The 27,680-nt window shown below is 42.0% G+C and overlaps 1 protein-coding gene across 4 annotated transcripts in view; it reads right to left on the bottom strand.

Moving 5' to 3' along the window:
* WDR49 (WD repeat domain 49) overlaps positions 1 to 27,680 on the bottom strand; it is a 436,680-nt gene that overhangs the window by 354,837 nt on the left and 54,163 nt on the right. For all 4 annotated transcript variants that reach the window (XM_069213220.1, XM_069213221.1, XM_069213219.1 and 1 more), the window contains one exon: positions 10,364 to 10,597. In XM_069213220.1, the coding sequence (XP_069069321.1) occupies positions 10,364 to 10,597 (234 nt within the window). The remainder of the gene's footprint in view (positions 1 to 10,363; positions 10,598 to 27,680) is intronic.

The raw sequence follows: 27,680 nt of genomic DNA, 5'->3' as shown, positions 1-27,680 counted from the left end.
ACAACAAGATTAAACAAAAGATAAACGGTTCCTCAAACCACTGACTCCAGTTTTAATGACTTACAAACAATTTCAGTTTTGCATAAACATTATAGAGATTAATGAAGTCTCTAGTTCAATTTAAATCATCTCACATTTAGCAGTACTCTACACATAAGTTTGCTCATTTGTAATATCTCACCATCAGTATATCTCGGAATACTACCCATTGCCCTCATATTTTATGGTGTTTCTTTAGACATCCTATGCCTCATTTTTTAGGGATTCCAGTGTACAGCACTGGTCTAATACTGCCAACCGTTATGAATCAATAGGGCCCGTCAGCTTTCTTGAATTCTGAACAGTGTCGCTTTTCCCTAGGATAAGCCATAACCTCGGAAAAAGATTAGTTCATGTATATCACTTATATTTAAAGATATTGAGTTGTGTCTCCTTGGAAAGTAAGTTTATCAGATAACATGACACTCTACTGAATGTAGTCTTGGTAGACATCCAAAAGGGACAAATCAATCTTCATCACCAGATTGTATGAAGTAGGTCTCCTGCCTCAATTTGGTATCTTAAACCGTTACGGTTAGGGTTAATTCACCATTATCTCTTTGGAGTAAGAGAAATTCTACACAGATACTTGAATTATGCCAATTGGTAGTTCATCAAGATCGCTACATCTCTGGGGGGGCATTAGTGCAAACATCCACTTTTAATCCTCTAAGGAACAAATGTCTGATTCCTATGCTTCCAATGGCTTTATCTGATTTGTACAGTCCCACTGGCTGTCAGAAGTGGGTAGTTTTCCCTATTTTAACTTTTATTTTTAACACAGCCTAATGCTATGCAATGCCTCATATGTCGTTGGTCATGCACTGTTTGGTGTGGCAAAGAAAACATGGCCATCAATGGAGACAAAAGACAGTGAGCAGTTGCGACCCAACAGTCAATTGATAAACAGCCTGGCTGACTCATCAGACCTAAGAGTGCCTTGATTCCAATGAGAAGGACTGAAAGCAAGTAGGATGGTGTTAGTTTCACAGTTATGGCGAGTTCATGTTTTTAGATTTAAGAAGGGAGATCATGCTTGCACCGGAAGACACACAAAGTAGCCATAATAATGTGTTTACTCAAGTAAGCTGAAGACATTATGCTAGTGGAACCAACCTTAACCAGGCTTCCTGTTTGAATTTTGCAGGCAACAGTGGGAGCACCACACAGAAAACTGCCACCCTGCACTGGAAAATAAATTCAGGGCCTCATTTATAGGCCCTCTGCGCTTTTGCTGCATCATTATTATTTTACACAGCGGCGGTGCTAGCAGTGTAGTACACTGCTCGATATTTACAAACTAACTCAATGGGCCAATGCATCCCTTTGTAAAGCCCTGCGTCACATTATACCTGAGCTAGGCATAATGTATGCATGTAAGGTGTTGCTACAGAAAATGCCACGTAGAACTGATGCAGTAAAATGTACAACTTTTCACTGCGTCACCCTACAACTTTACTGGGTCAAAATTTTACAGCCTGCTCAGACCGAGCGTAAAATTGACATAGGGCTTTTTCCATTGGGACTATCCTCAGATTGCTGGATTTGCATCAGTTTAATGACACATCTCTAGCATTGAGTCACTTTAGCACCAACAGATGCAACAAAATTTCTGACACATATGTGAAACATGCGCCATGGAGCTCTGTATTGTAAATACAGTGCATCCATGGCGTTGTTAGGGGATGTGAGGAAAGCCGAAGAAATCGAAATCATAGATGACAATGTGGTAGTTTCTTGTAAATGAAGCCCTCAGTTTTTTAATGCTTTTATAATAGTATCAAGGCTCTATACATCAATGAAGAGCTGCACAGTGCAGAAGAAACAAAGTGAGTATTTCAAAATGAGCAAGGGACATAGAGTTAATTCTCGCAGAGAACATGAGAACCAATTATCCTACAGCCAAGGTTGATTTTTTGAATACCAGTTTAGAAGATTAATGAAAAAAGTGCAATGAGAACCCATTGAAGAAAAAGAGATGGGGAAAAAGACAAAAAAAATATTTGCTGCACCAATTTCCTCAAAGGAGTCACATGAACTTAACACGGACGATAGAGCCAACTCAGATCCTGACCTTAGAGGTAAATACAAAATTAAACAGATTTTCTGCCTGTGTTGCCCTGGTGACAGGAAGATTGAAATTTCCTCTGTGGAGGAGCTCTATCTAGGACTGCTTCAAACATTCAACTATCTTGTTACCATCAACCTACTCATGCATTGGGGTGGCAGCAACATGCAAGTTTTCTGTAGACACTATACAATCCTTTCTATCCTACCAACTGTTCTAATGCTCCAGTTTGTTGTCCAAACGCTGCTTTCATCGGGGGCCCTAAGAGCCACTGAGTTATATGGTGCAACTCCTTATGTGTGGGCTGTTCCCTCTTTGTCTCTTCAGACTAACTACTCTTGCAGATGCCTGCAGCTTCAGCAGCGCTAGGCCCTGCTGAGCTTTGTGCACACATCTGCAAAAGTAATGTACGTTCTTGATGCCTGACCAGATCAGGGGGCAAGCAGGATGACAGCAGAGCCACATAAAAATACAAACACAGCCACACAACTTGGTAGCTCCATCAACCTACAAGACTGGCTGATTATTGAGATGGTGTGTACGTGATATAGCAATGTCGGTAGTATTCAGAACCACTCCCAGGACTGTAAGAAAGGTATGTGGGTCCTTGTTTGTATCTATTTCCTGAGGCTCAAATTGTCTTTTTAAGATGAGCTTTAAACTTCAGGAACTGCTGTTGCCCCTTTAGATCCTTCAGCCCTTTTAAGTCTGGAGCACTCTGAAATCACTATGGGCCTGATTTATATCTCGACAGAGGGATTACTCCTTCACAACAGTGATGGCTATCCCATCCGCTGAAACCTAAATACCATAGAAAACAATGGTATTTAATTTTCGGTGGACGGGATACCTGTTACTGTTGCGACAGAGTAACCCCTCCACCAAGATCTAAATCAACCCAATGTCTTCTCAAGAAAGTATCCCATCAGGAGATGATAGCATGACAGCTGACCTCCTTAGAAGCTGATTCAGAACATCCAAAAAGACCAATGCAAGAGATCGTTAATGTGTTTGGGAATCAGTCTTCCATGGGGCTTCCCAGGACCTTTATAATGTAGTGACTGTTACTGGGGCTGCAGAAAAGTGAAGCGAGAGGCCAAACCATATCTAGTCCTGGGGTTAAACTACAGTCTAGGCAAAGAATCCCAGCTCTTTGGTGCAATCCAATCCTTTCTTTGGCCTCAGTATGGGTGGTTAGGAGGGAACATTTGATTAGGATTCTGATCATAAAAATAGCTCCTTTTCTAGAGGTGAGTATGGAACGCATTCCAAATCTGCACGATATGTCATAAAAAAGGTCAAAGGTCACAGGAAAAGAGCCTAGATAAAGCACTGATGATGCTATTTGTGTGCTTTTAGAAACAGAATATAAAGCAAAATGGGCACTTTCAGAAGCCTATCAAGCTAAATACACTCTATGTGTAATGAACTTTCTCTTAATTTAGTTGACTTGGCTATTGGGACTGGATCACTTTAACCTGTTCTGTGCCCAGGACGTAATGGTTACGTCCTGAGGCACAGTGCTGCTGTGCCCAGGACGTAACCATTACGTCCTGGTCACAGAGCCCAGAGGGAGCGCTAGCGCTCCCTCTGTGGGGTTCCCCTCCACCCCCCAAGTCAGGGATGGAAGGGGAAGCCCTTCCCCTTCCACCCCCGAGCCCCCCAACCCCCACTGTGACATCAGAGGGTCTCCCCCATCGCGCTGGAAGCAAATTGTATTTAGGCCATTTCTGCCTGCTTTGGGGGCAGATCGGCCGATTTTAGGTCAATCTGCCCCCAAGGGGGGCAGAAACCACTAGGCACCATGGATCTTTTTTTTTGCGTTGTCACGCAAGGGGAGCGACCTTGTAGGCAAGGGTCGCTCACCGGGGGGGGGATTTATTTTAGGCCATTTCTGCCCCCCCTGGGGGCAGATCAGTCTATTAGTATTAGGCCGATCTGCCCCCAGGGGGGGCAGAAACCTCTAGGCGCCAGGGCAATTTTTTTTTTGTGTTTTCTTTTTTTGTTTGTTTTTTTAGAGATGGGGAGCGACCCATTAGGCAAGGGTCGCTCCCCTGGGGGGCAAATTGTATTTAGACCATTTCTGCCCCCCTTGGGGGCAGATTGGCCGATTTTAGGTCAATCTGCCCCCAAGGGGGCAGAAACCACTAGGCACCGGGGATTTTTTTTGGGCGCCAATGTCACGCAGGGGGATCGACCCCGTAGGCAAGGGTTGCTCCCGGGGGGGGGGGGGGGGTTGGGGGACAAATTTATTTTAGGCCAGTTCTGCACCCCCTGGGGCCGGCTGAGCTAGAGGCCAAAATCCACAGGTAGGCACTGTTTTCTATGAAAAAATTTGATGTGTCCACGTTGTGTTTTGGGACATTTCCTGTCGCAGGCGCTAGGACTACCCACACAAGTGAGGTATCATTTTTATCGGGAGACTTGGGGGAACGCTGGGTCGAAGGAAATTTGTGGCTCCTCTAAGATTCCAGAACTTTCTGTCACCGAAATTTGAGGAAAATGTGTTTTGTAAGCCAAATTTTGAGGTTTGCAAAGGATTCTGGGTAACAGAACTTGGTCAGAGCCCCACAAGTCACCCCATCTTGGATTCCCCTGGGTTTCTAGTTTTCAAAAATGTGCTGGTTTGCTAGGTTTCCCAGGTGCCGGCTGAGCTAGAGGCCAAAATCCACAGGTAGGCACTGTTTTCTATGAAAAAATGTGATGTGTCCACGTTGTGTTTTGGGCCATTTCCTGTCACGGGCGCTAGGCCACACAAGTGAGATATAATTTTTATCTGGAGACTTGGGGGAACGCTGGGTGGAAGGAAACTTGTGGCTCCTCTCAGATTCCAGAACTTTCTGTCACTGAAATGTGAGGAAAATATATTTTTGTAGCCAAATTTTGAGGTTTTCAAAGGATTCTGGGTAACAGAACCTGGTCAGAGCCCCACAAGTCACCCCATCTTGGATTCCCCTAGGGCTCTAGTTTTCAAAAATGCACAGGTTTGGTAGGTTTTCCTAGGTGCCGGCTGAGCTAGAGGCCAAAATCTACAGGTAGGCACTTTGCAATAAACAGCTCTGTTTTCTGTAAAAAAATGGGATGTGCCCACTTTGTGTTTTGGGACATTTCCTGTAGCGGGCGCTAGGACTACCCACACAAGTGAGGTATAATTTTTATCGGGAGACTTGGGGTAACGCTGGGTGGAAGGAAATTTGTGGCTCCTCTCAGATTCCAGAACTTTCTGTCACCGAAATGTGAGGAAAATGTGTTTTTTTAGCCAAATATTGAGGTTTGCAAATGATTCTGGGTAACAGAACCTGGTCAAAGCCCCACAAGTCACCCCATCTTGGATTCCCCTAGGTCTCTAGTTTTCAAAAATGCACAGGTTTGGTAGGTTTCCCTAGGTGCCGGCTGAGCTAGAGGCCAAAATCTACAGGTAGGCACTTTGCAAAAAACAGCTCTGTTTTCTGTGATGTGTCCACGTTGTGTTTTGGGGCATATCCTGTCCCGGGCGCTAGGTCTACCCACACAAGTGAGGTATCATTTTTATCGGGAGACTTGGGGGAACATAGAATAGCAAAACAAGTGTTATTGCCCCTTGTCTTTCTCTACATTTTTCCCTTCCAAATGTAAGACAGTGTGTAAAAAAGACGTCTATTTGAGAAATGCCCTGTAATTCACATGCTAGTATGGGCACCCCGGAATTCAGAGATGCGCAAATAACCACTGCTCTCAACACCTTATCTTGTGCCCATTTTGGAAATACAAAGGTTTTCTTGATAGCTATTTTTTACTCTTTATATTTCAGCAAATTAATTGCTGTATACCCGGTATAGAATGAAAACCCACTGCAGGGTGCAGGTCATTTATTGGCTCTGGGTACCTAGAGTTCTTGATGAACCTACAAGCCCTATATATCCCCGCAACCAGAAGAGTCCAGCAGACGTAACGGTATATTGCTTTTGAAAATCTGACATTGCAGGAAAAAGTTACAGAGTAAAACGTAAAGAAAAATGTATGTTTTTTTCACCTCAATTTCAATATTTTTCTTTTTCAGTTGTTATTTTCTGTAGGAAACCCTTGTAGGATCTACACAAATTACCCCTTGCTGAATTCAGAATTTTGTCTACTTTTCAGAAATGTTGCAGTGTCTGGGATCCAGCGTTGGTTTCATGCCCATTTCTGTCACTGACTAGAAGGAGGCTGAAAGCACAAAAAATCGTAAAAATGGGGTATGTCCCAGTAAAATGCCAAAATTGTGTTGAAAAATTGGGTTTTCTGATTCAACTCTGCCTGTTCCTGAAAGCTGGGAAGCTGGTGATTTTAGCACCGCAAACCCTTTGTTGATGCCCTTTTCAGGGGAAAAACCACAAGCCTTGTTCTGCAGCCCCTTTTTCCCATTTTTTTGAAAAAAACGAAATTTTCACTGTATTTTGGATAATTTCTTGGCCTCCTTCTGGGGAACCCACAAAGTCTGGGTACCTCTAGAATCCCTAGGATGTTGGAAAATAAGGACGCAAATTTGGCGTGGGTAGCTTATGTGAACAAAAAGTTATGAGGGCCTAAGCGCGAACTGCCCCAAATAGCTAAAAAAAAAGGCTCGGCACAGGAGGGGGAAAAGGCCTGGCAGCGAAGGGGTTAATGCAGGACAGAGTAGTCAATAATACTAAGTTCACAGATGCAATATATCACTCCAGCAATGAGTGACAAGACAGGACAGAATATCAGGAAAATAGTGATCAGAAAAATTAAATGGCCTGTTCTAAATATTCCGGTGATGTCAGAGAGTGGGCAACATTTAAAGACTTAGGGGCATATTTATACTCCGTTTGCGCCGGAATTGCGTCGTTTTTTTTGACGCAATTTCGACGCAAAACTAACTCCATATTTATACTTTGGCGTTAGACGCGTCTAGCGCCAAAGTCCATGGAGTTTGCGTCATTTTTTAGCGTGGACACCTACTTTGCGTTAATGAGATGCAAGGTAGGCGTTCACGTCTAAAAAATCGACTCCGAGGCATGTGCGTCGGATTTATACTCCCAGGCAAAATTCACGCCCGGGAGTGGGCGGGTCAAAAAAAATGACGTACGGCCGCTTTTGCGCCGTTTTTTAGCGCCTGCAAAAGGCAGGCGTTAAGGGACCTGTGGGCTCTGAAGGAGCCCAGAGGTGCCCTCCAATGCCCCCAGGGACACCCCCTGTCACCCTTGCCCACCCTAGGAGGACACCCAAGGCTGGAGGGACCCATCCCAGGGACATTAAGGTAAGTTCAGGTAAGTGTTTTTTTTTTTTTTTTGTGGCATAGGGGGGCCTGATTTGTGCCCCCCTACATGCCACTATGCCCAATGACCATGCCCAGGGGACAGAAGTCCCCTGGGCATGGCCATTGGGCAAGGGGGCATGACTCCTGTCTTTGCTAAGACAGGAGTCATTTCTATGGGGGTTGGGAGTGAAAAAAAATGGCGCAAATCGGGTTGAGGCGAAAAAATTGCCTCAACCTGACTTGCCCCATTTCTTGACGCCCAAGCCCCATATCCCCCTACGCCGGCGCTGCCTGGTGTACGTCGTTTTTTTCCACGCACACCAGGCAGCACCGGCGGCTAACGCCGGCTAACGTCATTGATTAAATACGGCGCCCGCATGGTGCTTCAGAATGGCGTTAGCCGGCGCTAATTTTTTTGACGCAAAACTGCGTTAGCGCAGTTTTGCGTCAAAAAGTATAAATATGGCCCTTACTGTTAATCTAATCAAGAAGTACGTTTCGAAGACCTTGATAAGATCGACCTAGAGGCTGAAATTCAGCAAAGTGCACAGAGGATTTTTTTTAAACTCAATGCAAAACAAACAACCCTAGAAATATTTTGATTAACTTAATTAGCCCTTTCCGTAAAAGATTTAAACAGAGGCACTTAAAACAAAAACAACTCATATTGACGGGTTTGCCTATTGTCTGTGCTCAGATCTGAGTAAAACTTAGCAAAAAAAGATAATGGATTGTGGGACAAAGGATGGTTAAATTTATGCAACTGGAAGCAACAGTGCAAATTAAATTCCCTACTGTCCTTAAAATCACATACAATAAATAGCAAGATCCATTTCACTCACACATAAAGGAAGTCTATTCTATCATTGATGCAATTAAACAATAACCAGTATTATGGTAGCGGTGCTTTTTGAACTTTTTACTGGTCATTGTCAGTCAGTATTAATGTAGTTTCCCTTACATGTTCAGTGCCCACAGCACTCTGCATCAACTGCCCCGCCTCCTGCAGAGCCCGCCGCAGCGAGCCACTGTGAACCAGCCATTGCAGGTGAACACGTCGCTCCCTGCGACCGCATCAAAACCTTTCCAGTAGCGCAACAACCAGGGCGGTAAGTAGCTTCACCCTCATGTGCCGGGGTACAAATACAGAAGCGCTGTCAGTGCACACCCTCCATTACAGGCAGGCCCATTACTGGCACCTAGCTAGCCGCCATGTTCTCCCCCATCTTGTCACTATATTTGCAAATGTGCTAAGAATAATAACCATGAGGAGAAGTCCAGTCACATGTTGTAATAATGTTATTATAATAATGTAAGTTGTGAATCGTACATCAATCAAATCTACATTTGCATATTCTCAAGAAAGTTAAGGACTGAGACATTGAGAGAAGCATTTCATAAAAATAGTGCTAAAACAGGCATAAGGCATCTGTGGAACTGAAGTGTAAAGGCGGAGACCATAAAGATTCTGCAGTCTTAAAGTGAGAATGCTATTTTTCAGCTGGATGGATTGAGATCCAAAAGCATCCCTGAAAATTGTGTTACATTAGCCACCTACTCCACAATTGAGGCCTACTGAGGGAATGGTTGAACTCCAAAATGCAAATGTTAAAATAATGAGGCTACACCCTGTATTTTTACATCAGGGTCAATCACCCACTTTGTCTATGCCACCGTCCAGTATGTTTTTCAGACTAGATGTGCTTTATGAGCTTTAGCTTTATATGATTATACGCTACCACAACCAAGTCATGCTACTATATTGCGATTCAATCGCACCTAGATTCTGACTTTGCCACCCTGTACTTTCTCAGATGTATCAAAATCGGTCAAGGTAAACATATATATATATATATTTATAAAAGGGATAAACATCGAAGACAACAAAGTACAACACATATGGAAGTCTGGAAGAGAATGGTATATTTGTATATGATATGTGCCATACTAGCTTAGGTTTGTGTACTAAACATATACAAAATCATTCATTTGAAAGGGCGCCTTGTGCTAGAGAACCACATATAAAAGATGAGGATTCAAGCATCCTATGTTTTTGACTTTGGCAATTTTACCCCGGTGCTCATGTGCCTTACGTGTAAAGAAACATCTCCTGTTTCTTTCTTTGTGACAATTTGAGGCAAAAAGACGAATATGAATCATTTTTTGCTAAGCAAGTCATCAGATCCACATTTTCTCTATATATCTTCTCCACTCTGACCAGAACAACTGGGATCAGATTGGGCCAAATATCAACTTTTGAATAGTTTCACAGAAATAGTTATAAACTTAACATTGCGTTTACAGATACGTTTCTGGATGCCACCAACATTTTATCCAGATTTTGGGCTACCTTTTAGGAAGTTCTGAATGGGGTTTAACAGAATGTTTTAAAAATAGGCACTGTCCAAGGGAACACTGACTTAAAAAAGGAAATGTTTTCATCAACATTCACAAACAGGAAGGGGTAATTTGGGGACCCCTTCCCATTTGTGAATGGTTTACCACTACCTTTCAGTAGTTGGTGAAAAATGAATGTTTTGCGACCGGATGTTAATTGCAAAACATTAATACACCCCATTCGGAATCACCCTATACACATCCTAAACACGCCCATTGCTATATACAAAAAGGCTGTTTTGCAGTCTCAAATTGCCAGAAATGCAAATCGGACCCTTTTTAACCACAAATAGCCTTGGTACAGCAGGCCTGTAGAGTCTCATTTAGATTTTGGCTGACTGGATCCTCCCTCAAAATGTGGCAGATAGCCCCATCCACCGTATTATAAGGCCTTAGACTGTAGAACAGCAGACAGGATATCTGCTACACCTGTGACTGAATATCCTATTTGCCAGGGCCTTATTCCATTAATATGAGAAGACCTCAACAACATGGTTCAGCAGTATGAAAATATCACAGGGACTTAGCCTAGGAGCATGAAAATATCACAAGCATTTAGTATGTCAATGTGGATCAATCACAAAGAGTTGGCACAACAATATGGAAAGTTAATTTACCTGATTGAAGACTGAATTGAAAAGAACACATGTGACTGACTTCTCATGACTTGTAACCTTTTTTCCAATGTCCTGCTTAACTTCCAACATTGTCACATGGTTGTTGAAGGACATAAAAAGTCGTCTGTGTGCTTCATAGAAATAGAAAAACAAATGGAAATCCACATTTTTTGGGAATATGTTTGCAATTCGCTGGATGCACAGCTGATGATGAACATCCCAAATTCTTAAAACCTGTGCATAGATGACAAAATAACTGCAAATGAACTTCATTTCATGAAAAGACTGAATGACATGTTCTATTTATTAAAATGGTATGCAATGACTCATCATCATCTAAAAACATAGCAGAATATACTATTTGAATTATCTAACTACTCCAAGTTCATAAATGATCAATTATTACATATAACCTCATAACTATTAAGCTGTTCCATGGATGTTTTTCAGTCCATCAATCAACCTCATACCAAGTAAGCCAAACCACCAAGTTCTATACGTGCACCAGCACACACTTAACATATAATTACAATGATTTTCGGAATCTATCTGACATGCGCAAATTGGAATTTCATTGATAGCATTCACGGCAAATTACATCAGTAAACTATGTAGTAATACCTCACCCTGCATATACAGATACTGCTATGTGGGTGTGGCATTCCCTACAGATTCTGTGTTTTTTTTCTGCAGGGAATGGAGAACAACCAGTTGTGTCAAATGCGTTTTGTGCAACTAACATAACAGAGTTATTCTCTTTTCAAGCAGCTTTCCCGTTTGCTTTCAGACAGCTTTTACCTATCGAAATATGAAGGCAGTAATTTTCAGATTTGGCATGAAATCCACACACATCGGAATCCCGATTTAGTGTGATATTGGAACAACACCAATTTGTCAAGTATGGTGCTAATGGGAGACAAGAATGTAGATAACGGCATCATGTTGTTGAGGAATCTGGTAAACAAATGAGTTTGGATAAGTCTCAGGACTTTAAGAATATCACAAAATACCTCGGAAAGGCACAAATGTTAGAATTGTTGAAGTTCTGGAGGTGGTGGGGAAGCTGGTGGATTAGTGTCACCCTTGGTAAGCACAAGAAAATCTGCAGGAGCTACAAGAATATGCATTGACTAAAGAAATTTGATCAGATATGTTGTGGAGGACAAATATCCATACCCAATATTGCTTACATAGTGACAGTTTTAGAGGATGCTGATGTCTTGAACATGCTATCAAATCAACCTGCAAGTGGAAGATTATTTAGACTTTGCAGGATGCACTTTAGCTTGATTTCTGTTGCATGCATTTTTCAAAGAGACATACTTCACTTTCATATTTTTGGTGGCAGGTCACGGAAAGTAAGAAGCATGACAGCTGGATGAGAAGCACTGGGGAAGTTCTAAAATGATTGACAGGATGAGAAGCACTGTGGAATTCTACAAGGATTGACATGAATCAACATTTAAGCTTAGGAAAGAACGTTTCCTACAGGAAGGAGAGGGGTATGTGGCAACGGAAGGAGAAGGGTATGTGGCAACATTTGCTTTTGCCTCAGGGTTTCTTGAGGCACTATATACTGGGGCAATTAAGAAGTTTAGAAATGTTGTAAGGAGAAATAACTTAGAAATGGGAATATCTAAGAGACCACTAACCGATCAGGTTGAATAGAATTTGCAGACGTTAGCCTCAAGAATAACAGTTCACTTTCACTGTGGAATATGTTCCTGGGTCAAACAATAATGTGGCCTGTTTATTTAGGTTGTGGAAGGAAAAGGAGCCTGATTGTGAACTCGAGAGTGGGGAATGTGAACTGCGCTGAGAGCAAGCTAGCTTTAGGGACTTACTGGAAATCAATAGTAGAAGAAGATGTGTGGTTAAATAATGTATATAAGTGTTTTCTGGAAAAAAAAGGAAAGTGAAAGGACATGGTTGTACATAGTGAAAGATGAACTGTGGGTAGAAAACAATGTTTACTTTAGGGACATTGGGTAGTACCTCCTAAAAAGGCAGGAAGACCTTGTTCTTTGTGCATTATTCATATATGCACAACCCTTTTCCACTCCACTAAACTTTCTAATTTTGATTTACTGTTTATTTTATTTTTCATCTTATATCGATAAAAAGGCAAATATATTAGAATAAACAAAGTATGACATAAAAAAAATATCTTTGCCTTAAAAAACCTCATAAAACTATCTCTGTGCAAGCTCAAAGAACAGAGAGATGGCTCTGGACGCAGTAATGGTGCAGGGATGTTAATTTGATTCAACTCTGCAAAATCATGAATTTTAGAGCCTGTGAATAGTCAAATGTAGAGCTCCAATTTAACTTTTTAAGAATCCTTTGGCTATTTCCACTAAAAGTCCTTCCTAAAGTATGAGCAGATGTGTTTACTAGATGGGTAGTGCTACTATATAATGCTAGAGTGCTGTTAGGAAGCCTTGTTTTTGGAAGCTGCAAGACTGGGGTCATCTTCCACACTGGAAATAATCCAGCTGCAGGAATTTGGGTATATGATTGAGGGGCGTGAAGACCCTTCTTAAGCAACAACCACAATCCCTATCACAAAAGTCATACATTAACCTGTGCTTAACCCCCTGGTAGTTTGGCATAACAGCAGTCAGGCTTAATTTAGTGGTAATGTGTAAAATATTTATGTAGCACAAAACAGTAATAAAGTGAAAACACAACACAAGAAAAAATTCCCACGCCAATGTAATTAATTAATAATTTGACACCATAACAACAACAAACACTCAGTAGAACCAGTGTTGTGATTTTTTAAAAGGTTTTTAGTAGAAACTAGTGCTTAAAAGGTCAAAGCACCAATTCCGGGCATCTAGTTGCATGATACTGGGTTAAATTCAAAAGTCAAGGCTGACCTCGATGGAGCACAGTTTGGATACATGGAGTGGACTGGGCTAAGTCTGGGCTTATCTTCAGACTTAGAAGATATTTGAAGACAAAGTTGCTGGGAAGATAAAGGTATGTGGAGCAAGCTAGCCAGCGGTGTCCAAGGAGAAGGCACCATCACCGGGAGCCACTAGACAAAGTCACAGTGAACATTTCTGCATTTTGAATTTATCACTTTTCTGGAAGACGAAAATCTCCAGCAGGACGGAGCTGCAAGCTGTAGCCAATGAGGGCTCCTCAAGGCCATAGACCCCTTCTGAGAGGAAACACTGAATAGCATTTGCTGCTACAGAAAAGAATGTGGTTGGAGCTATCGCAATGTCAGACCAACGGCGATGCACCTTAGGCAGATCAGGGAGCAGTTAGGTCCCGGTTTACTGTCGGTTTTCAAGCCACTTTTTGGTGGAACATTTTTGAAGTCCCAGGTTTCTGGTTTTGGTTTTTTGGGCATGTTTAGCATCACTTCCATGGGTCCAGGACTGGTTGAACACCCCTTGGAGGGCGGTACTCACTCCAGGTAGGGTCTAAATGCAGGTTCATGGTAATTGGAGCTTGTTGTGTCCCTGACGCTCAGAAGGACCGAAAGGCCAGCCAAACAGCCCTTGGAGTCACGCTGGTAATCCTAGGTTCAAGCAGTAAGGCAGGCTTCAAGCAGCAAGGCAGTCCTCTAAAGCTACAAGGCTGGTTTCAAGCAGCAAGGCAGTCCTCTGGTAGTAGCAGAGCAGTCCTGTGAGGTACAAAGCAAGCCTTAAACTGCAGGGTAGCACTTGGAAGTCCTTCTGGGATTCCTCTGCAGGACCAGGAGTGAACTGAAAAGTTGGTCAGAGGAGCCATCCTTTAAAGTGAGAGAAATTTCTAGGCTTTCCTACATCTGATTCTGGATATTTTCTCCATTCCCCTGACCAGGCTCCAAAAGGTCTAGGGTGAAAGTAGGCTGATGTTGTGAGAGTGTGGGAGGCAGCCCTTTGACATGTAAGTGGGACAGGAACAGCTCTGCTCATCCCCCATCCTGCCAACACATAGGAGCCCTTTCTCTCTTTGCCCGAGAGGAATACACAAAGGCCAATTGCCACTTTAATTAAAGTCATGTTATCCAAGAAACAGACTTCAGATCCCAAATGGTTAGGACAAGAAAATGCCAACTTTCTAAAAGTGGCATTTTCAGAATTGTGACTTAAAAAACAATTTTACCATTAAAGAGAGTTTTAAATTAAAATTCATTTGAGGCCAAACATGACTTTTCTACCTGTTCCAAACAAAAATGATCACTTATCACATGTAATAAGGAAACCCAATGCTATCCTATGGGTGAGGTAATGCCTTACATGAGTGAAAAACAAATTTAAGAGTTTTTAACTACCAGGACATGTAAAACTTAAAAGTACATGTCTAACATTTTAAATTCACTGCACACTGCCCTATGGGATATTTTGGGCCTACATTAGGGATGACATGTATTAAAAAGAAAGGTTAAATCTTTGTAAAAGGTTTATTTTGCCAAGTTGAATTGGCAATTTAAAACTGCACACAGGCCATAATGGCATCCCTAGGCCATGTTTTAAAGTGCTACATAAGTGGGCGGCAAAATAAGTGCAGTAGGCCCACTGTTATCTTTTCATTTATAGGCCCTGGGTACATGTATTACTACTTTACTAGGGACTTATAGGTAAATTACATTTGCCAATTGGATGTAAGATAGTTTCCCCATGTTTAAAGGAGTGTGCATAAACACTTGTGCATTCGTTAGCAGTGGTAGAGTGCACAGAGTACTAATCCAAACAAAAAAATGAAATTCAGAAAACAGGAGGGTTGAAGGCAAAAAGTTTGGGGTGACTCTGCAGACAGGGCCAAGAACAACACCAGCCTTAGCCTGATTGGCAGCAGTAATTATTGACTGATCACCCTCCAGATAGATTTAAAGAAACTGCTAGATAGGATGGAGGCCAAACACTTATTGTGATGCCATTTATGATCTTAATATTCTCAGGCTTTGTAGCCAGGATTCAGTCAGGACATGCAACAGAATCTAACCTGGTGGCTGCCTTGGATGAAAAAGAACTATTATGAATGAGGAGGATGCAGCAGTACTGTAATATGTGAGGTCATCAGCAATACATGCAATGGACCGAGTTAAACTTACTTTAGGGCATGAGTTATAGTTACTTGAAAAAAACTATACCTTTTGAATGTCATTTTTTTCCATTTTAACACATTATGGGGGTTATTCCAAGTTTGGCGGGCGGCGGTTGCCGCCCGCCAAACTTCCCCCGTCAAAAGACTGCGGGGCCATTTCGACTTTCCCGCTGGGCCGGCGGGCGCCCGCCAAGGGAGCGCCCGCCGGCCCAGCGGGAAAGGCCCTGCAACACAGGAGCTGGCTCCGAATGGAGCCGGCGGTGTTGCAAGGGTGCGACGGGTGCAGTTGCACCCGTCGCGATTTTCACTGTCTGCTAAGCAGACAGTGAAAATCATGCTGGGGCCCTGTTAGGGGGCCCCACGACACCCGTTCCCGCCATCCTGTTCCTGGCGGTAAAAACCGCCAGAAACAGGATGGCGGGAAGGGGGTCAGAATCTCCATGGAGATTCAGCCCAGCCAGGGGTAATCTGTCGGGAAACCGGCGGATCCCCTTTTCTGACCGCGGCTTTACCGCCACGGTCAGAATGGGCAGGAAAGCACCGCCAGCCTGTTGGCGGTGCTTTCCGTCGGTGACGGCCCTGGCGGTTTTTACCGCCAGGGTCGGAATGACCCCCTATGTCACTGAACTTCTCACCTAAGTATAATGTCACTTTAATCTTTAGTTTTTTCAGTGAATGTTTGGGGCTTTTTAGATTTATAGTAATATTTTATTACTGTATATAAAGCCAACCCCATGCCGCCCACTGCCTTCTCACACCTACACCCAAGCTGCACAAAGTTACGCAGAATCAATGTGGTAGTTTGATGGCACCATGTAAACTGTAAAACAAACTAGCACACTCATTGGATGATGTCATCAGTGATGTAATCAATGATGTAATTTGAGATTTCATCAGTGATGTCATAAATTATGTCATAGAACATCATGCGTGATGTCAAAAGTGAGGTCATAAGCATTGATTGGTGTGAGCACAAGTTATATTTAGGGCTGCTAACTATAACTAGTGACTTTTTTTTTAGTTCAAAACATTAACTTTGTCAGTGAACAATTCACCTAACTATAATCTTACTTTAATCTTTGTTTTTTTCAGTTAATTTCTAGGGTTGTTTTAAAAAAAATATAGATATATTTGAAAATACATAGACACTAACTGCTCTAACAATCTTTGCTCTAGGAATGTTCAACTTCTTAGTTTTGGTAACTCACATGTACAGAAATATTCCCCGCACAGTTTTCTTAGTCTTTGTATGTATCTTTACATAAATGGCATAGTTATATTTGAAAAAGACACTGATCCATTTTTCCTATACTATAAACCATGTGTTTTCACTGTAAACCATGTGTTTTCACTTTTTGCATCTGTTTTTACGATGTGTGATCACTCTCACGGGAGGCGCGTGAGATCGCAGTTCTATTGTGCTGTAAAGAGTTCTTTTTTCACCTGGTCAGTTGTTACTGAATTCTAATGTTTACTTATGAAGTGAGTACAGTATGTTGATTGTAATAATTATTTTACATACATAGTTACAGCTCTTGCGAGATGATCGCCTGAGCCGAATACAGTGCGTGGGCGGGTTGCACTTCCTGTCCAGCTCTTGTGATCCGCTCACGAGATTGTACATTTGCAATTAAGTTCATAACAGTGTAGTTCTATCATTTTGAAGAAAGTAAGACATGAGAAATGTTGTTTAAAGTAAAAAAAAAAAAGTATGTATTTTTGAATTTGAGATATCAAGAGCTCTGTTTTTTACAATTACGAGGGGCTCTCGCGAGACACCCACGAGATGCCAGAGAAAAGACATCCCAAGGAAGGATTGTGATTGGTTCATATGGATGTCTTTATTTAGCAAAGAAATACTTTTTCCCGGTTGCTTCATTTGACTTTTTGGTTTTCCTGTGATCATACCTTTTTGCTTAGCTCTCTGACTTTTCCCATTGTCTATGATCTGAATGTCACCCTCTGATTCAGATGAGAACCCTACTCCTGCTCCTGCAAGACAGTCGCCCAGGGAGTCTTTGGTCTGGCACTTTTTTCAGTTGAGGCCTGGTGGCAAGAAAGTGTCTGCCAAATATGTAATTAGTAACATATGCCAAAAAGAGTTCAGCAGGACCAGCCAATGAACAAGCAATATTCCATGAGTACCTGAGATGTGGGCACATTTGAGAGCTATGCACTCTGAACGCCTTGCTCGGCCTGAGTTAGCCCGTGCTGCAGAGCATGTCATCCTCTCAGGTAACCTGCTAACAAAGTGCCTGGCCAGGTACTCACAGGGCAAGCAGATAACAAACTGGCATATCTGAACAAAGCTCTTTTTTTACTGTTTACGCAAGGAGGTCATTTTTTTTCTGAGACAAGCAGTGGTGTAGGGGACAAGCTTGTCCAGGTTCATAAATGCCAACCTAGGTAAAAATGACAAAAAACACAAAAAATACAGTTGTTCATATTGTTACCTGAAAACCCTCTTTTAATAGCTTCCCTATACTTTCAATATTTATGTTTCTTGTACTACATACCTCTTTTTTCCTTCTTGATGATTCTTACAAGACACTTGCGAAAGCCATGATGCTCCAATACATAGCATGGATGATTCTCACGAGCCTCTTGTGAGAGTCAGGTGCATAGTCCTCCGTGTCTACTATGAGGGTGTAGTTTTTGAGTTTGTGAGCATCTCTCAAAAATGTACTTTTATAATCAAATTTGCATTTCAATGAACATATGCTGTTGTAATAGGTATAATTTATATGCCCCAGGTTTTCACTACTGTTTTTTTAACATGACTGCGTGAGACTCTCATGAGATCGTAAAGTTTTTGTAAGTTACATAATGTACACTCTCCGTCATTATAGTACTTACAACTTTTACTTGCTTTTCCTAGGATTTTAGGAAAAGGTGACCACTCCAGTCTCATCTGTCCACAATAAGGCAGCAGTAGGAAGTAGGGAGTGAAGAGAAACTACACTTCAAAAACACCTCACCACAGAATAATCACTCTACATAGAAGATTATAATAGGGACTACAAAAATCAATGAAAGTGAGCTCCCTACCAATGTTCAAAACATCATCAGATGCCCCTCACTCATGGGAGCTGGGAAACCCTTTAGGTTTTTAAAATAACCCTCACCCACTAACATTAGTTAGTGGCATGCTTCATCAGAGGTATTCCACTCGAGACGCCAAGTGCATCTGGGTGTGCTGCAATGCATGAATTATAGCAGAACGGGTAGCTTTCATTGACTGTTGTACTTGATAAAAAAAGTGAAGTGAGTTTATTCTCATTTTACTTTCTCACATTGTTAATTTCTTCTATAATGGGGAATAGCCATTTCACTAAGACTTCTCTCCAGGATAATGAGGATGTGCAATACAGTGTGGGGAAGGACTGAGTTCAATACTGACAACTCTCTGTTGGATGAAGAGTGTGTGTACTAGGGCGTAAGAAGAAACTGGTTTCTACATTGAGACCTCTCTCATATCACAGGTGTGTGTAGTAGGGCGTAGAGAGGTACTAACTTCTTCACTGAGACCTCTCTCTGGGCTAACGGGTGCATGTTGTAGGGTATGGGGAAAGACTGGCCCCTATCATTGGATTTCTTACTTGGATGATGGGTATGCATAGTAGGGTGTTGGTAGGGACTAGCCTCCCTGCTGAGACATCTCTGTTGAATGACATAGGTACACCTATGGGGCAGAGAGAAATTAAGCTCTATACAGAGAATTTCTCTTGGATGACAAGCATAAAGACTAAGGTATAGATAGACTACTGGGGTCAGCTCAGACATCTCCCCAGAGTAACCCATCTGCAAAATAGGCGGTGGGTAGAGACTGCTATCTCTGCTCATACTTCCTTTTATGATAATGAATGTCATTAGTAGAGTATAAATTGGAGTATCCTCTCTGTTGACAACTGTGTCTTGGACAACCAGTACGCATATTTGAATGTGGGGACACACATCTCTCAGACACCTCTTTATGGGGACAGGCATGTTTAGTAAGCTGTGCACAGAGACAGACCTCTGCACTGAAACATCAAAATGACAAGCATTTATACTAAGATGTGCTAGAGAACTGCCATCTTCATCAGATGACAGCAGTGCATATTATAGTATGAGAATGCATTTGCCTCTGTGCCAAAACCTCTCTCTTATGTAAAAATCTTTATACTACAGTGGAAAGAAGCACTAATCCTTCTATAGTACCTTATACATAGACATACATCAAGCAGCAGAGTTACAGTTCTTGAAGGGGGAATTGCCACTCTAAGCTTGACATCACAAGACTGTAATAATATTAAAATCTTTAAAAGCTATTAAGGAATAGTTACAAGTTACAAAACTAACTATTTAACAACAACTTCATTACCAAATGACAAAAACAACTGTAAAAAACAACAGATTTAACATATCTATAACCTTTTTTCCTCATTCCAACACCAACACCTCCTCTTCTTTTGCTTCATTTGCCTACTGGATATTTGATGTACATAGATATTCTTTTCCTTTGTATCGGCAACCGTAAACTTTCAAACAGTATGTGCTTTAATAGACTTGGCAGGCTAGGTGGCAAAGAGTCACTTAAAATACATTTTGCAAAAAGAGTTCAGCCAGGAAATTAGAAACAACCAGTGTGTTACACCATTGCATTTTTTTGCATTTTTTTGCTGTTTTAAATAAGCAGATGTTTTTGTCATCAAAACAAGAAGAGCAACACAAAAGAGGCTTCTTTAAAGGTACAAATGTAGTTGTAGGGGGTAACATATAATAAATTGTATTACAAACCAAAAGAAAATGTAGTTAGGGACAACATCACTAAGGGCCTGATTTATACTTTTTTAGTGCCGCATTTGTGTCATTTTTTGATGCAAAAGTGTCGCAAACTTACAAAATATAATTGAATTTTGTAAGTTTGTGCCGCTTTTGCTACAAAAAATTATGCAAATGCAGCACTAAAAAAGTATTAACCAGGTCCCAAGTGTGGCAAAACATGTGTCGGCTGTGGCTTTTGCTGTGATGTATTATGTACTGGAATCTACTGAGTTTTCCATGACTGAATAAATGTACTATTTCAGAACCATGTATCACAAAATCTTATGTGATGGTTTCTTCCATTATCTGGGCTTCCAATTTTGAGTAGTGGGGTATCTTTTTGTGATGTCCCTTTTTTTTTAACTTTCCCCCAAAGATCTTGCGAGAGAGATTTATAAAACACCTTTTGGCCGGCTCCGTAATTTTCCCTCAGATCTCGTGAGCTTCTCGCAAGACTGCACATGTCCATGCAGCAAGCTTCACTCCCTGAAGCTTATGAGCTACTGTTGTGAGAGTCATGCGTAATTGCAACAAAATGTATGGAAATAGTGGTGTATGGACACATCCTCTCTGCTGAGACTTATTTCTTACATGACAAGTGTGTTTAGCAAGGTATGGGGGGACACTGCCCTCTCCACACAGAACTCTTTCTCTGATGAAAGGTGTATGTAGTAGTGTGTATGAGGGACTGGCCTCTCCGGTGAGACACCACTCTTGAATGATGAGTGTGCATGGAAGGGTGTGAGGAGAGACTGGCCTCTTCTCTCAGACCTCTCTCTTAAAGGAAAGGTGTGCATAGTAGGATGTCTACATGTACTGCACTCTATTCCCACACCTTTTTTTTAGTTAACGGGAATGGGTTGTAAAAGGGTGTACATGGATGGCCCTCTCTTTCCAGACCTCTCTCTCTCTCTCAGATGACAGGTTTGCGTAGTAGGGTGCAGGGAGAGAGACTGCCTCTCCACTAAGTCCTCTCTATCAGATGGCAGGTGTATGTATTAGGGTGTGTATATGGTTTGGCCTCTTCTGTCAGACCTCTGTCTCAGGTGATGGCTGTCTATAGTAGGGAGTGTACACGGACTACCCTCTCCTTCCAGAACTCTCTCTCAAATGAACAGTGTGTGTAGTACGGTATGTGGGGAAAGACTGGCCTCTCCAATGGGAACTCTATCTCAGGTGACAGGTGTGTAGTAGGGTGTATACATGGACTAGCAGCAGCTGTCAGACCTCTGTCTCAAATGATGACTGTATATATTAGGGTGTGTACACGGACTAGCCTCTCCTGTCACATCTCTCTCAGATGCATATTAGGCTGGGTACAAGAACTTGCCTCTTCTTTTCACAACTCTGTATCAGATGACAGGTGTATGTAGTAGGATGTGTAATGAGAGACTGGCCTCACCGCTGAGACCTCTCTCTCAGATGACAGGTGTGCATAGTAGTGAGTTGGGGGAGGCTGCCCTTTCCTGTCAGACCATTCTCTCTGATGATGGGTGTGCATATTAGGGTGTGCACATGGGCTGGCCTCTCCTGCCAGATCTGTCTCTCCTATGATGGGTTAGCATAATAAGGTGTGTGCATGGACTGGCCTCTCCTTTTAGAACTCTCTCTCAGATGATCAGTGTGAATAGTAGGCTGTGTGGAGAGAGACTGGCCTCTCTGCTGAGACCTCTCTCTTGGATGACAAGTGAGCATAATATACTCTGTAGGAACTGTCTTCCCTGTTAACACCCCTCTCGCTGATAACAGATGTACATAGTAGAGTGTGAGAAGAGACTGTACCCCACTCACAGCTCTTACAAAGTGTGCATACTACAGTGTATTCAAAGATCACCTACTCCTTTCTACTGTTCATGATCTAGCGAGATCGTAACTTTTTAGGGGAAATAGGAATTAACCATCTACACATCACAGTACTTACACTATTCATTTTAAAAACAATGACCACAATATGCATTCCTACTAATCGAGCATATTCGGAAATCATCTACCCCTTTTTACTATTCACAATCCTGCGAGAGTCCTGTGAGATTGTAAAAATTAGTTAAAGACAATATACATTTATTTTTATCACACTGTTATCCCTTAGACACCTCCTCTCTAAATCTAGGGGGATAGCATGTCTTTCTGCTGCTCACTTATATAGCTTTTTTACTTCACCTGCAAAGCACCTCAATTTTTTCACAATAAACAGTAATGGCTGCTATTTAATTTCTAACATTCCAACAGCCAGTCCATTAGGGCGCTCACTTTTGCAACAGCTTCGCACTCCCACAAGAGTGTGAAGGCTCACTGGAAAAACGTGCCTCTCGACAAATCACTGGGCTCGATTTCTTAATTCATGGTCTCGACCAGAGGCTTGTGGGTCTCTCACAAGCCCAACAGTCCAAATATACAATTATTTGATACCGCTAATTTCTCACAAAGTACTGAACAGATTTACACCACATGATACAAAGCACAATCTGCAGAACAAGATCTAACTTCCTGTCAAATTTGGTGTAATTCCGTTCAACAGTTTTTGCTGTGGCTGTGTTTAAAGCAGTCTATGGAAAATGCATGGGGATTTTACGTTTGGGGACCCCCCTTTTTTCTCAGCCCCGATTTTAATGGATCACCCCGAAACTGGATATGCACAAACTAGGCAAAAAGTAGCAACTCTTTGGAAAGCTTTGTGGAGATTCATCAAATGGCACAAAAGTTATCAGCAACACAAAAAAATCTTACCTAGGCATGGGAGAGGACCAGTAGGCTAACTCATCTCCTGAATTAGAAGTACAAAACCTGTAGCCCTGAAACTATGATCAGCTGTCTCCAACTGCCAGGCACCACCATAGCATAGTGCAAGGAGGCAGTAACCTCCCATCAGAATAGATGGGATACATTCTGGGAGAACCCCAAGCCAGCAGTGCTTTGCGCTCTGCTGGTGAATGTAAAAAACAGATGGACTTGCCAACTTTTGCATCCTCTTTGAAAGACTATAAGGTAGACCAGAAAATTTCAAACAAGGAGAGGGATGAACATCAAGAGAGTGTTTGAGTGCCTCAAAATTTCCCTCCGAGATCAGTACAGTTGCTATTCCTGTCCATGAGGTACAATATCCATGCCTTGTTTTGTATTATTAAGAAAGGCCATTAAAACAAAATGAAAAACTGTAGATTTGACCCTTCACAAAGATCAGCAAAGATTTTAAAGCATTCAAGTTGAACATAAGGCTCTTCAAATCACAAGTAATTGTGAATACTGTCTGTGACTAATGAAGTCCACTGGATGCTTTCTTCCCTCTTTTTGAGCCCGGCTAGCATGGCCCAACTTCAGAAGCATCAGTCTGTAGAATTAAGAGATAAGCCATGGCCAGAAATCCTCAGCATAGATGCAATGAACAATGTCTGCTTGATTAGTTCATGGGCCTCAGCATACTAGGTGACCTTCTGGGTTGTTTCCTTAGAGGTCTGGGCAGTCGCAATGGGCTACAACAGCCCCAAAGTTAGACACAAACCACCCTTAATAGCCAGTGGGTCACACAAGGACTCTCACCTATGTTATGGGCACCTGCCAATCTAGCACAGCCTAGTATTTGTCCTCAAGAGGTCAGATTTTACCTCTCCCTACCTGGTACATAAGATGCATACCAGAAGCCTGACTGCTGTGGATCCTGGATGCCTAACTGGTCATTGTTGCCCACGAAAGTGCTTCCAACTCCCTGTGGGGGGGCCTCAGGTGAGACTCACCGGAGACATCAAGCCACGTGGTCCTTAAACATTTTACTTCTGTTAACCTCACCAAATCATAACTGGAAGCCAAGGACCAACATGCCATTTCTATCATTTGAACCTAGGTAAAAATGCACACATTATACACACACGTCATAACTATATGAACTCAGAACATTTACTTTCCTCTATAACTACATGTTTAAATATGAAAGTGACTACACACAAGCATAAGAACCTGGTCATGTTCACAAATCAATAAGTAATAATGTGAAATGAGAGCTTTCAGCTGAAGCGATGGGACAAGAGTAACTAAATTGAATGTGGCCTGGACAGACATAGGGTAGCAATCGAGGCTGGCGTGGACAAAGCTTAAGATCATGCAATGCCTTTGTGCCAAAAGGTGACAAAGACAGTGACCACATTAAAGCTAGAAGACCCGGAGATCATTATGCCACATTACAGGATACTGGGAAGTGGTAAATCTGCCTGCGGAAATAGTTAAGCTCTGCTGAAAAATGCAGACCTTTCCCCATTTTACTGCAAGAAGTGTATGCTCTTGGAGTCTGTAAGTGCCTTTAAGTAAAGGAGTGGATGAGGGAACATGGAGCCTGTAAGGGACTTTTGGGCAGCCTACTTGTGTACACATTCATGGACCAATGAGAGCTTAGATCAGTTCAAATGTTTTTTTTAGTCAGAAGACGATTGCTAGTGAAAGTGGGAGCATGTTTGGATGCAAACAGTGACTGTGCGCATTCACATGTGCTCTGTCCTGAACTAGGAATCAACTTGACTAAAGACATTTATAAAAGGCTTATTATAAGTTTTTTTTTTAAACATATCTTTATTACATAAATCAAATACATTTGGGAGGCAATGCAGGTGACTTAAGTATTTACTGTTACCTGAAAAATCTATTGCCTTAATAGAAGGAACCACCTTTATACATTTATTTAGCTAAAAATTCTGATGACTATTGACAGAAAGTAATGGTTAGAGACAGAGAACATACAGCTCTGCAGACCCTTTGTTTAAGCTCCTCAGACACCTAGGAGTCCACAAACTACAGGATAGGAACCGTCGATCTAGCCTTCGGAATGTGACTACGTCATTATGTTTAAGTTGAGGATATAACCTTGACAGGTAGAGACCATGTAGAATCATGCACATATTTTCCTTGGGTCTGTCAGTGGGCACTGGTCAGTTCAAATGTGCTTAGAAACCACACTTCAAATTATCCATGAGCTTGCTTTTCTGAATAATGGGTATAGACGTTTTTCATCATTTTCAGCCACCAGTACATCACACAAAAACCCAAGTCAGTAAACCTTTGCTTATTAATCAAGACCACTAGTATAGCACAAGGATCCAGTGAATGTTCAATCAGAAAGTGAGCAAAGTGGTTCAGTACTGTTTTAGGTTCTGCCTGTGCCTGGATATGCAGAGATTGGGTTATCTGTGAAAGCATCTTCAAGACTATCTTTATTTGCTCTATGCAGCAGATATGAGGAAGACTCAATTTCCTCCTTAACCCCCATCCATGGTGACATAGAGTAGTCCAGAGACAAAACTACAGCTGATTGGCATGAACCATCTGTTTGGATTCTTCAAGAGACTGACCACCAGTTACTTGTCCTTCCTGAATTTCTTCGGAACAGTGCAAGGGTTGCTTAATTGGAGCTCCAGACCCCAGAGACTAATTGACTTGAGGCTAAGGACCTCACCTGTTAACATTAATTCTGAAACACTGGGATAGGTGAAGGCCAAGACTCTTCATGCTTTTCAGTATTTTGATGGAGTACTCCGCAAGGCCATTTGTCTGGGGTAAAACGGAGTGGAGAAATGATAAAACACCGCACATGCATCCCACATGGCCTTCATGTAGTTGGACATGAATTTGCTCACCTGGTCAGAGATGAACCTCTCTGGGATCCAACTTGAGAAAAGAGTCAATGAGAGCCCTAGCCAATACATAGGAATTAGTGCTTCTTAAAGGCATGGCCTCAGAAAATCTTATTGTGTGGTCTACAGAAAATACTATGCACTTTTTACCTAAGTGTGTAGAATGTTTATGAAGACCAATAGTAATGATTCTAACCTCTCAGATGGTATTCCAACCACTGATAGTAGAGCCATTGTGTTATCACTCAGTTGGTAAGTCTGACAAACAAATTCTATCTTCTACCATGTTGAGCTCTTAGAACAGAAGAAGATATAGTATTTCTCTATCCAAAGCAATCAGCAAAAGGTATCTCAAAAGCCAACAACAAATCAAGTTGATGTCGAATCCATGGACTACCATCCCCCATCTACCATATTGTTCATCATCTCACTATAAAGCTATCCATCTTCGAGTGAAACACAGAAGAGCCCAACTTTTTCACCATGAGCCTGGGTTTCTGTAATCATGGATCCTCAGTGGGGACAACGTTGACTGCAGCATTTCCACGTGGCACAGAATCTCTAGATAAGACATGAGGTGCTATGGGCTCGGATACTATTGCCAGTTCGCTAGAGGGCAGAATTTGTGGGGCATGAATAATTTAAAAGAAGGAGAAAGTCAAGGATGAGGATGTGATGGGTGGTGAGGCTCCGGAGAGCGATAGTGTGCTTGGCTCGGGAACTGGTCACATGTACTGTCTCTAGTACATAGTTATGAGTGCGGTAATAAATGGTCAACCTAAGCAATACAACTGACATGAGTCCCACATGGACTAACATAACAGATGTGGTTAGCTTTGCTTGAGTCAAAGCATACTTAAGAGAGGAGAATCATGTATCCAGAATGACAAGTGCTTATGGGCTTCTGCATGAATCCAGTGTGCGTCCTCCTGGAGATGATTCAGCCTCTTGTGATCTTGTGATCAGGATATTTTGAGTGCCTTCATGCCATAAGACATTTAGGCCCATATTTATATTTTTTTAGCACTGCATTTGCGTCATTTTTTTAAGCAAAAGCGGCACAAACTTACAAAATACCATTATATTTTGTACGTTTGCGCCGCTTTTGCATCACAAAATGACACAAATGTGGCGCTAAAATTTTTAAATATTGGCCTTAATGCAATATCTGCAAGTTGTTTGGAGCAGTTCTTTGGGAACTGCAGTAGTCAATGCAGCCGGTTAATGCCCTACCCCACCTTTTTTGCACACTGAGTTGTGTGTTAGCTCTAGACCCACAGTTGGTGCAATTTTATGGTATATGTGTGGTGGTAGTTCTCAGTGCCTGAGCAGTTCTTCCCTGTGTGTGCTAGTCATTCATGTCCCAGGCAAATGGCACCCTCCACTGCTTGGTGGCTCTCTTGGGCATTGTGTTTCTAGCAAATGTTTGAGCACTGAATGACCTATTAGTTACTATGTTGGTCATGACAGCAGATATCTAGAGTCAACTTTTGACGACCATGTTGTGGCAGGTGAGGCAGGTCTGTAGCATGTCCTCTGCAATGAGTGGGTGGACTCTGAACCAACATATGGCCTGACTGCAGCAATCGGAATCAATATCTGAACATCTTAGTGGGATATTTTATGGTGCATCTTGTCCAGATGTGTGTCTTGTATTTTGTTGAGAGTTTCTGTAAGTTGTAAGTCATGAGCCATCAGTGTGGCATTTGATGTCATGTGTTGGTATCATAAAAGAGCAGTAAGTGAGTCAAGCAAGTGTGGTGATGAAGAACTGTGTGGAACTCGCCCAGTAAGAGAAAGTTGGAGTATATTGGCCCCTAAAAAAAATGGTAAGGTATGTAGTATTGCAT

The sequence above is a fragment of the Pleurodeles waltl genome, chromosome 11 (genome assembly GCF_031143425.1).
Source record: "Pleurodeles waltl isolate 20211129_DDA chromosome 11, aPleWal1.hap1.20221129, whole genome shotgun sequence".
NCBI lineage: Eukaryota > Metazoa > Chordata > Amphibia > Caudata > Salamandridae > Pleurodeles > Pleurodeles waltl.
The sequence above is the reverse complement of the archived record's forward strand: the minus strand, read 5'-3'. Positions and strand labels throughout refer to the sequence as shown.